The sequence below is a fragment of the Phoenix dactylifera genome, chromosome 4, assembly GCF_009389715.1.
Source record: "Phoenix dactylifera cultivar Barhee BC4 chromosome 4, palm_55x_up_171113_PBpolish2nd_filt_p, whole genome shotgun sequence".
Taxonomy (NCBI): Eukaryota; Viridiplantae; Streptophyta; class Magnoliopsida; order Arecales; family Arecaceae; genus Phoenix; species Phoenix dactylifera.
In genome coordinates, this window is record NC_052395.1 from 29124796 (window position 1) to 29137471 (window position 12676).

Consider the following 12676-nt stretch of genomic DNA (forward strand, 5'->3'; position numbering starts at 1 on the left):
TGAGATTTTTCTTTTAACCTCCAACCGATCCTATCGGTTACATGCTCTTAATGTGCACATATGCATTCTCTGTTATGTTAATGCGTTGTGTTAACCATGCAAATCTTGTATTTCGAAGAGGGCTTAGGAACAACAGACCAGTTTTGTTCATGGCCATGTTAATGCTTGATTGTTATTTTACATTTATCCCTGGCAATGTTGGCATCTTATATATAGTCCCTTGCACATAATTGAGTCTTTTCTTTTTTCCAGGTCAAGACTGTTTTCTCTCTCTTTTTTTTTTTGGTACATGAAAAGAGAAGAAGAAATAAGATAGAAAAGCAAAATCAATGCTGAAGAGAACAGAAACCAGCAGCATCCATCTTCAGCCTTCATATATCAACAGAGAATATAAAAAGGCAGCCAATCCAGGTCAGTCATATATATTTTTTTTTCATTTTTCCCTTCTATATCATTATAATAGTTTTTGAATCCTTCCAGTTAAGTTACAACAGATGCATTTTACATACACAATGGCTAGTTAGATAATAGTCATCATTGAATGAAATAAAGTGTTCAATAACAGAGATGTTGTTTGATCTATTTGCACTGTGCCAAGTATCTTTTCCTTTTTAGTCTGTATTGATTTAAAACTCATGAAGGTAATGAGCCATTTTTTGCACCTATCGTTGTATTCTTAAAATGAAAAATAAAAAGTAATTAAAGGATTCAGTAGTCCTAAAAACTGTAACCTGTTTTTTAGAAGTTTCCATGGTGATGGCCTTCATTTCATCTCTGATACAATAGGTATCAACATCTTTCAGCATTTTTTAAAAAGAAATATGCAAAAAGAAAAATCTCATAACCCTGATTCGAGTTGCTGAAAACTATCAGCCAACAGTAACACTTGAGACACTATATTACTAGGGTCCTGTGACATAAAATCTGCTTTACTTTAGTGTCGCACAACCTCCCTATAATTCTGGTATTGTAAGTAGACTAATGATGAATGGCATTACAAATGGGATTTAAATGATACAACAATCACATACCATCTGTTTGTCAAAAGCATGAGAGACTGTACAAACTATAACGACAATAAAATCACAACTTGTTATGATTATAGTAATAACCTTGTTAAAGATGCAAATAACTTCAAGATCCATAGATCGCTGCAGTGATAATCGATGTAATAAACAATCTTTTTTTCCATCTAACTCAAAGGAGCCTTTCCAGATCATTAACACCAACCTAGCAATTTGAAAGCACCACATAGCCATTCGGGTCATGTACACTAATAAAGAAGGCAGTTGACCAAAGAAAAAGGATATCACGGGCCACGATATGGAAAGCAGAAGCAGCCACGTGCCTGGCCCTCAGGTATCATTCCACCTCCTTTGCTCGTGTCGATCATCTCCAAAAGCCTCACAACTTCATCCATGTCAGGTCGTTTATCTGGATTAGCATCCCAGCATTTTCGCATAATATTTGCCAAAGCACTAGGGCAACATCGAGGAATCTCAGGTCGTAAATTCTGGCATATAATTAGAAAAGATTACAATCTTTAGTTCTTTATTACCAGGTACCTGGACTATGTATATGTTTCAACAGTAAACTAATGAACAGGTTCATATTAGCCCTTTAAAAAGCCATGTTATTTATATTACTTATAAATCAACCTATTATTCAGAAAACAAGTGAAAATGGAAGCTCCTCATAATCACATATCCACTAGAAAGGGGAAGTAACAAACTAACCTGCCGAACAACAGCAGAGGAGACTTCAGCAAAGCTGAGATCAGGGTAAGGCATGTCACAGCAGTAGATTTCCCATAAACATATGCCGAAGCTGTAGACGTCACATTTTCTGTTGTAAGGCTTCCCATCAAGGACCTGGTCAAATTTTGTAAGAATTCCTTGAATAACTCAAACAAAAACTAGACTTTTCTACCCATGCAAAATGGTCTTATATCTGTCCTAATAAGATTCTTGTTACCATGGTATTCATTTACTGAGCCAATACATAGCAATCTATCAAACATTCAGGTAGCCTGGTAAACACCAAATGATCATGATAGTTCAAAATTTCATGCTACAACAACAGTAGTTAGATATAGGCAATACACACCTCTGGAGCCATGTACCCCAGGGTTCCCGTTTCACCAGTCATATCCTTGGGATTCTGAGCCTCGACACGAGCAACACCAAAATCAGCAATTTTAAGGTTTCGATGGGCATCCAATATCATATTTTCAGTTTTCACATCCCGATGCACAATCTTTCTTGAGTGTAGATAGCTCAGCCTGCAAAATAATAATGCTGCTGTTAAATGCATGTTTTAAGTATTCAGTTTTATTAACTACAAAAAACAGATCTCAATATCACCATCACTTACCCTCTAGAGAGATCCAAGGCAAGTTGAATTACAATCTTATAGGCAAGTTTTTTTCGCCTATTTTTAAACAAATATTGCTTCAGTGTTCCCCCAGGAAGATACTCCACAACTACACAACATGCTCGAGCTGGAATAGTAGTCTGACCGCTGCTTGTGGAATGTGGAATCTTAAGGTCCGTTGTCCCCATTGATGCCCCAATAAACTGCATCAAAGATTTTGTGTTTACAAATAAGATTGGCAAGCAGGGATAGGAATAGGAATATCAATTAACTCTCATGTAAAGACCAGAAACAGCACGAAGCTCCGGCACAAGCATTGATTCAAAGAAACAATGAAACACCCCGAGTCTAATATAATTGAAATTTAATGCCAGACAAGACTCAATAAACTAATAACAATTAAAATGTTTACAATTTAGCACTAAGACCATGATACTTGGAATGAGCACACAGATCACACATAATGGCTACTAGTTAAAACATACTCTGTGGAGATGCTTACCTTTGTAACATTTGGGTGGTCAAGCTTATGCCAAACAGCAACTTCCTGTCGAAATGATGCCCTAAGGGAAGCAGTTTCGGCATCCGTGGCAGCACCATCTTCTCCCCAGTCCAACAACTTCACTATAATATGAAAATTGATTATTTCGTAACGCTACTGTTGGAGGATACAACAGAACTGTTTTATCAGAAAACAATCATTTGTAACATTGCCGAAACAAGTATGAACTGTTTGAAACTGTTATCTTAGTTCAAACGGATAAAAAGGATAGTTCTTAGTAAAATTTTCTTTTCTTTTATATTTTTAGAGGGTTTTTCTTGCACAAACGTCCATATAGAGCTGCAAGCATATCAGATCAGACCCAACCTTAAAATGGGGTATCAATCAGGACAGTCAACTTGTATGCAATAAATAACCAATAAGAAAAATGTAAGCATTATAAGAATAGTTAAACAAGTTAGCTTTATTAACAACCACAGATAAGTTAGTTTCATAAAGCACGTGCAGATGATTCTATACCTGAGATTTATTAGAACAACACATTAAGAATATGTTAACAACACATTAAGAATATGTTAACAACACAAAGAAACATATGGAGTTTTCACCAAAAGCCATATAAATTTTTATATAGTACTTTAAGTTTTCATGTGAACTGGGAAAATCATACATGTATTACCTTGAGATGGGTTTCTGGTCTCATATAACACAAAACAGGTCATGTTCCAAATGGTTCAAATTTCATCACCTAATCTTGGATGAGATTCAGGCTGATTTAATTAACATGTGATCCTATCACTATGCTGAAGGAATCTAGAATTGTTAGAATAGAGCTCTGGAGACCATAAAGATGTTTGAATTTTAGCAGAAACAGAAATAAAAGATCAATCAATTAGAAAACACAGGTTCACGAAGTTCCTTGTATGAAGACATAACAGAAGATTGAAAACAGTTCCAGTAAAGGTTGTCAAAATCCAACCCCAATGCCCGGACTGCCAAGTGAACGAGACCGTGGATCATGTCCTGTTCCACTATGTGCGGGCTAGGAGGGTTTAGAGACTTGTTGAGATCCCGCAGGATACCTAAAGCCGGCTGGGTCCTTTCCTGTAGGTGATTCGTCATTGGTCCGACGCCCCCCAGACACGTCAGGTGGCCATTGGGGCGACCTGTACGGCTTATCAAATCTGGCTAGCAAGGAATGTTCAGACATTTAGTGAGAGCAGTCTGTCTCCAAAGTTCACCGTGGAGCGTGCCTGAGTACAGGCATCTAAGATCACTCATGCAGGCCAGACATAGGACCCTTGATAGCTCGGAATACCTAGGGCTCCCTCTTTGCTCGGATAGCACCTCGAATGGTGTTCTTCACCTGGGAGTCCCCATCCCCGAGTTTCCTCAAGGTCAATTTTGACGGATGCGTGCTTGACAGCAGCAGAAAGAGAGGTGCTGGCATCGTCATCAGGAGCCCGGACTCCAGGGTAGTGGTTGCTGGCGGCTGCCAGATCTTCGATACTTCAGTTACTGGCACGGAGCTGAGGGCGGCATGGGCCAGGCTGAGCCATGCTCAGCGTGTGCTACAGGCCAGTGCAATCATATTGGAAGGCGACTCAGCAACCATGATTGGTTGGATACAGGGTGGCTCCAATGGCGGTGGTGGAGGCCACCCCCTGCTTCGGAATATTTGGGCTATGATGAGTGTTGGTGTGGCCTTCCAGGCTAAGCATGTGTTTAAAGAGGCAAACGGAGCTGCAGACTGGGTGGCTTCGTATGTGGCCAGTCATTCTAGGGGCACCCTATGGGTTGGTGAGAAAAAATTGCCTAGAGCGCTCTAGAACTTGTTATTTTCTGATCTTATTGGATGTATCCGTACTCGAACTATATGAATCATTTGCTTTAGCAAAAAAAAAAAAAAGAAACCCTCGCAGTATCTGTATTGAACATTGTGCTAGAGAGTAAACATACTTATATCAGATACAAAAAACATTAATAGCAAATAGCTGAGTGAAAATACGAGATTGGGAAATTGGAATCACTCAGAGTTAGTGTTGCATGGAGAAGGATACGAGAATCAAGTTACAGCATGTGTCCAAGTGTTTGACTCAACATGAGGACAAAAAGGATATAGAGGGATATGTAGAAAAAAAAAATAATTATAGTTATCATTTTCAAACTTCAAAAAGATAGTTTAAAAAGTTATTTCAATATCTACATTCATGACTAATCTCTAAAAAAAAAAGGCCATTTTCAACATCAACATGATGGGTTACTCATTACTGGAAGATCAAATATCCATCTACCTGTAAAAGCTGAAAAAAAAAGAAGCCAAATGTCCAAGTTCTGATGCATATCTAATTCAGAAATGTATACAACACGTATTCATCGAGACAGACATAAATATCTATGTAACACAGCTCAGAGTAAGACTAGCAAAATACGAGCAGTCCACTCAGAAACTGAATATTTCCCATAATACTTCCGAATTGTCTTCAAGTTTCATAGCAAAATCAAATTGCATTTGTTCCCATAACTGATTTCGCCAAACAAAAGATACTATGGAAAATGTCTTTTCTGATAAAAGAAATATTTTTATGAATCAAAAGACATAGGTGTTGCACTGAAGACAATTGTTCATGACAATCAATATTCTAGGTAGGAACTATATAATTCCTATATGCACATAATACATGCTTACATAGACCTCGCAGCAGAGCAAAACCAGTACAAGCACCAAAAGATCTCCCGTGCCCTTCAATAGTAGTAATAATATAAACTTTGAGGAAGATCTAGGTCAGATGTCTTTCTTTAAGATCTTTGGAAGCGTCTTACTAGTTAGACTCACCCAAACTGTTTCGTTTCACAAATAGTATTATTAATTTAACAAGATCTGTAGAAATACATTTATGCTCTGAATCACTGAAGAAACAGACAGGATCATAGCCATTTCAAGGGCTCCAGAAAACTTAAAAGTCAGCAGGATGAAATTTTTTTAGCACGCCCGCTATACAGGAATAGGTGAAAAATACACACAACTTGGATACAAAGAATTAGAGCAAGAGTGAAGATGATAATGATGAGGGTTTATTACAGTTTTCTGACGGGTTTCCAAAAGTCGTTGGCTACATCCATCTACTGATCTACGCATGGATACAAATCAGTTTGGGTTGAACACTACGATCAGTTTACTTTGAACATTACGAACAGTTTACTTAAATCAACGTCCCTATTATAGTCTTGGATTAGACCATCCAAGGATAAAGATAAAGAAATAAAAAAGCAGAAAAAATTACAACTCATTTGAGAGTGTGGTAGAAAACTAACCAAAAAAGTCTAAGCTCACTTTGTTCGGCTGAAAACTCATATGTACAAGTATTCTAATCAAACAACTTAAATGATGACAAGGAACATGATGACTCATCCAAAGTCCATACGAGAATTTTAAGTAAAAAAAAGAAGTTAACATATGCTATAATGACCCCAACATCATCAAGATAATATGATTAAATTAAGGTTCAAAGGAGGGCCGATAACCTGAGCAAGGACAGATGAAAATTTATAGATGGATTAATGTATTGAAAGACTTTAAGAAGAAGTACAAGAAATATATATTCTCTTTACCTCTTAATGGCGATGTTATATGTAAAGTGATTCTATAATAGCAGTTGAATGGACTTATCAATATAGGAATAACAAAACTCCAATGAAGAAGGCTCCAAAAAGAAACAAGAATGGTGTTTGAATGGACTTATCTAAATAGGAATAACAAAACTCTAATGAAGAAAACTCCAAAAAGAAACAAGAATGGTGTTCTCATGGAGTTAAAAAAAGGCCGGTCCCAACCCCTGAGGCTCCTGCCATTGCAGGGTCTGCGAGGGGTTAGATAAGCACAGTCTTACCCCCTCATGCGGAGGGCCTGTTTCCATTTTTTGAACCAGTGACCTCCAATCACAATAGAGCAACCCAACCTTACCATTGCACCAAGGCTCACCCTATGTTGTTATGATAGAGTTGTTTCGCTGAATAGAATATAATGGATATACAAAGCCTGCCCAAAGGTTTTGGGGAAGAAATGTTTCAAGGAAGTTTGTTCCCAAAAATTATCAAGATTAGGATAGCAAGACTTCCCATAATTTCAAATATGAGTATTTCCCTTAGGTGCTCCTCCAACTAAGGTTTTGCCATAGTTTTCATTGCCTATACATGATATTGTTGTGTTATGGAATCAGCAGCATCAACTTAAAATAGCCTCACCAACGGTACCCAATCTTTTTCAATCACCGATGCTAAAATAAGGCATGTAATTTCATGGACAACTCCCTACCACAGAAATGATTTCTTCAACTTAGTTGAGAAGAACTATTCGATTTTTATTCAGATTGAGAAAGTATTTGTGGAAGGATAATAATTCTTGACATAGGCCTCTTCAATTAAATAAATATGACTACCTATACTTCTGCCAGATAGACAAAAGGAAAGGTATAAATTTTAAGGACTACCTGTTGCCAGAGTGGGCCTGATAACATTGTTCAACAGGATCAAAAATTGAAATGTTATTATTACCATCAAGGAGGTTATTGGTCTCTGTCTATGCTGCAAGTCTCACAGAAGGGAAACTTAAAAGCCTTATGGACGGTGAGATAAAACGATGCCTGGAATTATAATAACAGGCCACGAGGGGTTATGTTTGTTCGTGTTGAATTATCTCCACCACCAAACTAAAGTAACCCTAAGCTTAAACCCAACCCAATCAGCAGGGAGATAAAGCAAGATGGAGAGACTATAGATTGTTGAACAGAGGGAGATACCAAGATAACAAAGTTAGAGTTCTATTTTTCATGGTTGGCTATGTTTCCATGCCATGACTGGAAATATATGAACTCCCACAAGGTTGTCACACTTCTCTTATTTGTCTCCCTTGAAGCAAATAAAACAAGAGGGTGTTTTCATTATAAAGGGGAGCATAAAGAGAAAAAACATAAGATTATATAATTATATTTATCATAACGATCCAACAGGTTAAAACCCATGGACACACATCCAACCCAACCTGTTAACGGATCAGGCTTGCTTGATCTGTAGGTGACGCTTAAAATCCAACATGTGAAATTAATTGGTTCAGGTCCAAATGCCCATCCCTAGTTATAACAAGAGATGGACCTCATGATCAAGTGATTCTAAACTAACAGCAAGATAGAGTTCTTTCAATTTGAGAGAATGTGAGTTTATAAGTTTTTGACCCTGTTAAAGCACAGTCCATATATACAGTGTTGATGTATATTGTTGCATCTCTACCTGCTGCTCAGGCACTAGGATATGCTTTGTGGTTGGCATTCAAGGCAGTATCAGCAACCAACCATCTTAACTATTCTCAAAGGTTTCCTATTTGTACAGGAAGTGTCGTGCAAGAAGGAATGTAGATTTTGACAGTCTTGGAGCAAAAAATAGGTGATGGTTGACTTTATATTGTTTTCGTTTATACTTAATTACCTGACTGGTTTCTATATTTGGTATATTAGTCTATGTTGCTTTTTTTCTTGTAATAATGCCACTACTCCCTAGAAAAAGTGTGTTATTGCATTTAAGCTTCCTTGGTATGTCTAGGTGTTCAAAAGAGGGAAGCCTCATGATGTACCAAAAGAAGAAGTTGCAATGCAAATTCACTTTTAAAAACAAAAAGAACATTCCAAATCATTTTGTGGGATAATTATTGAATTGTGTCTGCTGCACGTGCACATTCATTTTCTTGAAAATGTTGTTTAACCTCCTTTTTCCTGCAAATATGACAGAATCTTGAATATCCATTCTATCCTAGAAGGAGATTTCTAATGGAAAGTAGTTAATAAGGATAGCTCACAAAAAGTTGCCACTTGCCCCAATCTTTACATATTAGCAACAATAGTAAATGGGAGAAAAAATAGATATAGTAATAACAATGGACTGCTAGGAATTAATAATTCTAGGTGAATTGTACTACAGCATAACCAGTTTTTAACACAGTTTAACATAAATAATAATCAACCCACCAATTCCCCATAAACATACAGCTTAAAGAGAGAAATATCATTTATTTCCCCAGTTTAACAAAAATAAGTAATCAAGCACCAAAGCACCAACTCCACAGAAACATACAGATTAAAAGAGAGCAATATCAGTTGACGCTCTAAGGAAACATTTTCATCAACTAGAATAGAACCATTCAGTTTCTTTGATTGCAGAAGAGTTGTTCTTAGTGAATAAAAGATAAGAACAAAATGCACTAACAACACATACAGAGCATTAAACCTTCACAAATTTTAGCACCTCAAAAGAAATGGGAAAGTACCTGCAACATCCTGGCCATCATAATTGCCTCGATAGACAGTACCATAGGTCCCTTGGGCCACAACATAACGTATTTCCAACTTAGAGAGATCAATCTCCCATTCTTCCTTGGATCTCTGAACATTCTTGTCTTTTTTCCATGCCTTAGTCAGCTGCTTCTCCAACTGAATATCCAAGCTCTTCAGATCAATCTTATCGGCCCTTAAAAACGTATCTTTACTGCCAAAGCTCCCAAACCCTTTTAATTTCGATCTAAATCCCCCCTCCTTCACCTCAGCAGCAGCTTCCACACTTCCATCTTTCTCTCCACTCCGTGAACCCATACTGCCAGAACGACCCAACACAAAATCCAAAAAAACAAAGGTCCCAGAAAAAGGAAATTTAAGCAAACTCTAAAACTTTCAATCTCTTCAGTCGGTTCATCATGCCCCGACCACCAACATTAAATAGGACCAAACCCTAGAAAGCTCCCTCCTTTACCATGTTAGCCCCCAACTTAAAAACAAATCCCCAACACAGAATTCACCTAATCAACTGATATATCATATGAAAACAGGGGAAAAAATTACAACCAGCTACTTCAGAAAGGAAAAAAAATCAAATTTTGCTTCGAAAAAGAAGAACTAAACCAGATCTCCACCGCCAGTCAAAGCCAACTGACAGAATTTAACAAAGAATACAATTCAAAAACCCGATTGTACTACGATAAGAAAAAAAAGCAACCCAAAGAGTCCAATTCCCACACGAACACGGCAAGAAAAACAGCAAAAAGAAAAACGAAAGAGAAAAATTCTAACCGACTGCAAGTCCAATAAAGAAAGAAAGAAAGAAAGAAACCCAACTTTGAAACAGAGATAAAAAACCCCTTACAAAAAGCGTTGCTTTCGTTGACCGCGCACCGCAACCCTAGCTCAATCCCTCAGCCATAGCTTTCAAACCAATCAAAGCATCGCGAGAAAGAAACTGGCGTGACATCACCTCGGGCGTCACCAAACTCGCGAGAGAGGGAGAGGGGGGAGAGTGAGAGAGAGATCGGACCCCTAGAGGGAGAAGACTGGTTCTATGGGCAACAGCAAAGGCCTCCTCGAGAGAGAGAAGGCGATGAGGAAGTCCAAAAGCGGAGAGGAGAAGCCAGCAAGAGAGAGTCCGGATTCCTTTTTTGGTAACCAAGCCCGGATTCGTTCTTCGGCTTCGCCTTCTTTGAATTGGCATTTGGAGAATATTCGAGGAAACTTCGTAGCTGGACCCCGAACATAGTAAGTTCCGGAACGGCGGGTAAATGTCTCCTGAATCGAGGGATATATACCCACCGAACCTAGAGAATGTTTGGTTTTGCGCCTGGGCTCAAGAATCAGAATATATGGCTGTCGGGGGAAGTTTTAATTCCGATTCCAAAAATAAATAAATAAATAAAAGCGCCAATCCGGCAAAATGCAATCTCGATTCTTTTTTCAATCAAATTTTTAGTATTTAAATTTTATTTTAATTTTAATTTTAATCGTAAACTAAATATATTGGAGAATATGATTATTTTGATTTCTATTTCGATCATGAGCCAAAAGGACCCTAAAATTCATTCATTTGTGGAGAAGGGCATGATGTCCATTGCACGCTAGAAGGGAGATTTAAAAAAAAAAAAAAAATTGTATAACATTTGCTTTATAATCATATTTTCAACTTAGAATGTGTCATGTATTGGGTGAAGATCTGGGTTGTAACAAATGGTATCATAACGGACCCGGTCCGTAATCGATGTAGACTAAAAGACACTGCAGATCAGGATCGGTTGTGGTGCTTATGATTAAATTTGAATATATTTGAACCATAAGCTTGATGAGAATGTCACAGCTTAAACGGAGAAAGTATATGAGGACTCATGTGGATGTATGTTTAGTCTCACATTGGTTATTTACTAAGTAGATCTTGTATACTTATATAGGATCAAGGAACCCAAATAATACCTTCTAACTAGCTTTTTGGGTAAGATTCTAAATGTGATAAATGGAGAAAGCCACCACAACTTTAGTATTTGTGCAACTAAGGAATATTTTTTTTGAATTTTTAGGTTGCTTCTAATTGCATGCTGTCATGCTAGTGATAAAAAAGCTATGTTGAGGATCTATGTGAGACATATAGGTATATTTTTGTATTAGGTTAAATTGAAAGTTAGTTGCAAATCAATATTTATTTGTATTTAAATTAATTTGTATTTGTTTAGAAAAATTGTTCCTACTGATCAAGCGGGTAAAGATTTTAATAGTTGTACCACGAAATTTTAATTTTACATCCCACATTTACAAACTTGGAGAAGTCTGAGGTATTTAGAAAAAGTTATTTTATCAGCCTCATCTCCAAGTAAGAGAAAATGCTTGCACCATAAAGGTGCATTGGCTTTTAGGCTTTACACAAATTTAATATACTATCTTTTTCTGGAAAATAATTGTAGTACTCATTTTTCTATTTTTTGGATTGCTGAAATTAGAAATGCTCAAGAACCCAAGTTTGGCATGTAAAAAAGCTTTATATAACCACGTGTCATGAAAGATTTGGAGCTTTGTACCATAATATGTCATGTTGGATTAGTAAGCTGCACCAATCCCCTCAATATCAGATGACATGGAGTTTTTCAAATAATCATATAATAGAACTCCTAAAATTTTAAATTACTTCAACATTTTTCAAAAAAATGCTTTGAGATGGCAATTCCACAGCAGCGACCCATCTGTGTTGCACTCGATCCATCCATGATCCTATTCCTTTTCTACAATCAGTCAAAAATAAAACATTTTTTTTGTGGATAGGTTGGACAGAGCAAATTCTTCTAATATGAATACATCCAATAAAATCAGAAAATAAAAACTAGTTTAAGAGAGGGATGAGAAATGATCTTGTAGCAAAAAATGAAACTTTCATATGTACATAATTAGCTCTATATTGTATTACTCTTTCCAAATTCTCAAGTCTATATTTAACTTATTGCTTCTTTTGCGAGTTGCTATTTCCGCTCTTCAATTATGTCTACCGAGTAATTTGTTAACTCTTGAAATTTTAGGAAATTTGGATATGATATTTCTTGAATCCTAAAGGTATTTGCTTTAAGTGACATTTAATTACGAGAATACTTTCGGAAATGATTGGCGTAGAAACATAATTCACATGCGTGAAGCATGTCAATAATTAAGATTTACTTTGCCATATTAAAACCAGTAAATAATGTCATGGACTGTTGTGCGTTCTTGGCAGCAAAGAGCTGGTTGTTTCTCACCACAAAAAAGGGCTGGTTGCTTTCAACGGTGCAATCGATACCCATTGAAAGGACCCAAAAAAAAATGCCAAACTCAAAGCAATAGGTTTCAAGTTTGTGATGTGATATTTGCCCAACCGTGAGGGAGCGTTACACCATTTTTCGATTTTGCTATAAAATAAAATTAGAAATTATATTCTATTTTATTATTAATTTTAAAAGTATATGCAAGGTGATGAAAG

General features: G+C 36.8%; 1 protein-coding gene across 1 annotated transcript; it reads right to left on the minus strand.

The window, feature by feature from the left end:
• Positions 1–974: 974 nt before the first annotated feature.
• On the minus strand, positions 975–10456 carry LOC103711351 (serine/threonine-protein kinase STY13-like). The gene is made up of 6 exons (XM_008797462.4): positions 9192–10456; positions 2876–2997; positions 2374–2576; positions 2107–2281; positions 1737–1871; positions 975–1513 (listed from the first exon to the last, which is right to left on the minus strand). Exons 1-6 carry the CDS (start codon positions 9511–9513, stop codon positions 1310–1312), a joined length of 1161 nt encoding a protein of 386 aa, XP_008795684.2. The 5' UTR covers positions 9514–10456; the 3' UTR covers positions 975–1309.
• Between the last annotated feature and the right edge of the window lie 2220 nt (positions 10457–12676).

Coding starts and splice junctions, on each gene's coding strand:
- LOC103711351 (XM_008797462.4), bottom strand. CDS start 9,513: ATGGGTTCACGGAGTGGAGAGAAAGATGGAAGTGTGGAAGCTGCTGCT. Junction 2,998..9,191: donor TGATGGCCAGGATGTTGCAG/GTACTTTCCCAT, acceptor TTCATATTATAG/TGAAGTTGTTGGACTGGGGA. Junction 1,514..1,736: donor CCTCTGCTGTTGTTCGGCAG/GTTAGTTTGTTA, acceptor ATTATATGCCAG/AATTTACGACCTGAGATTCC.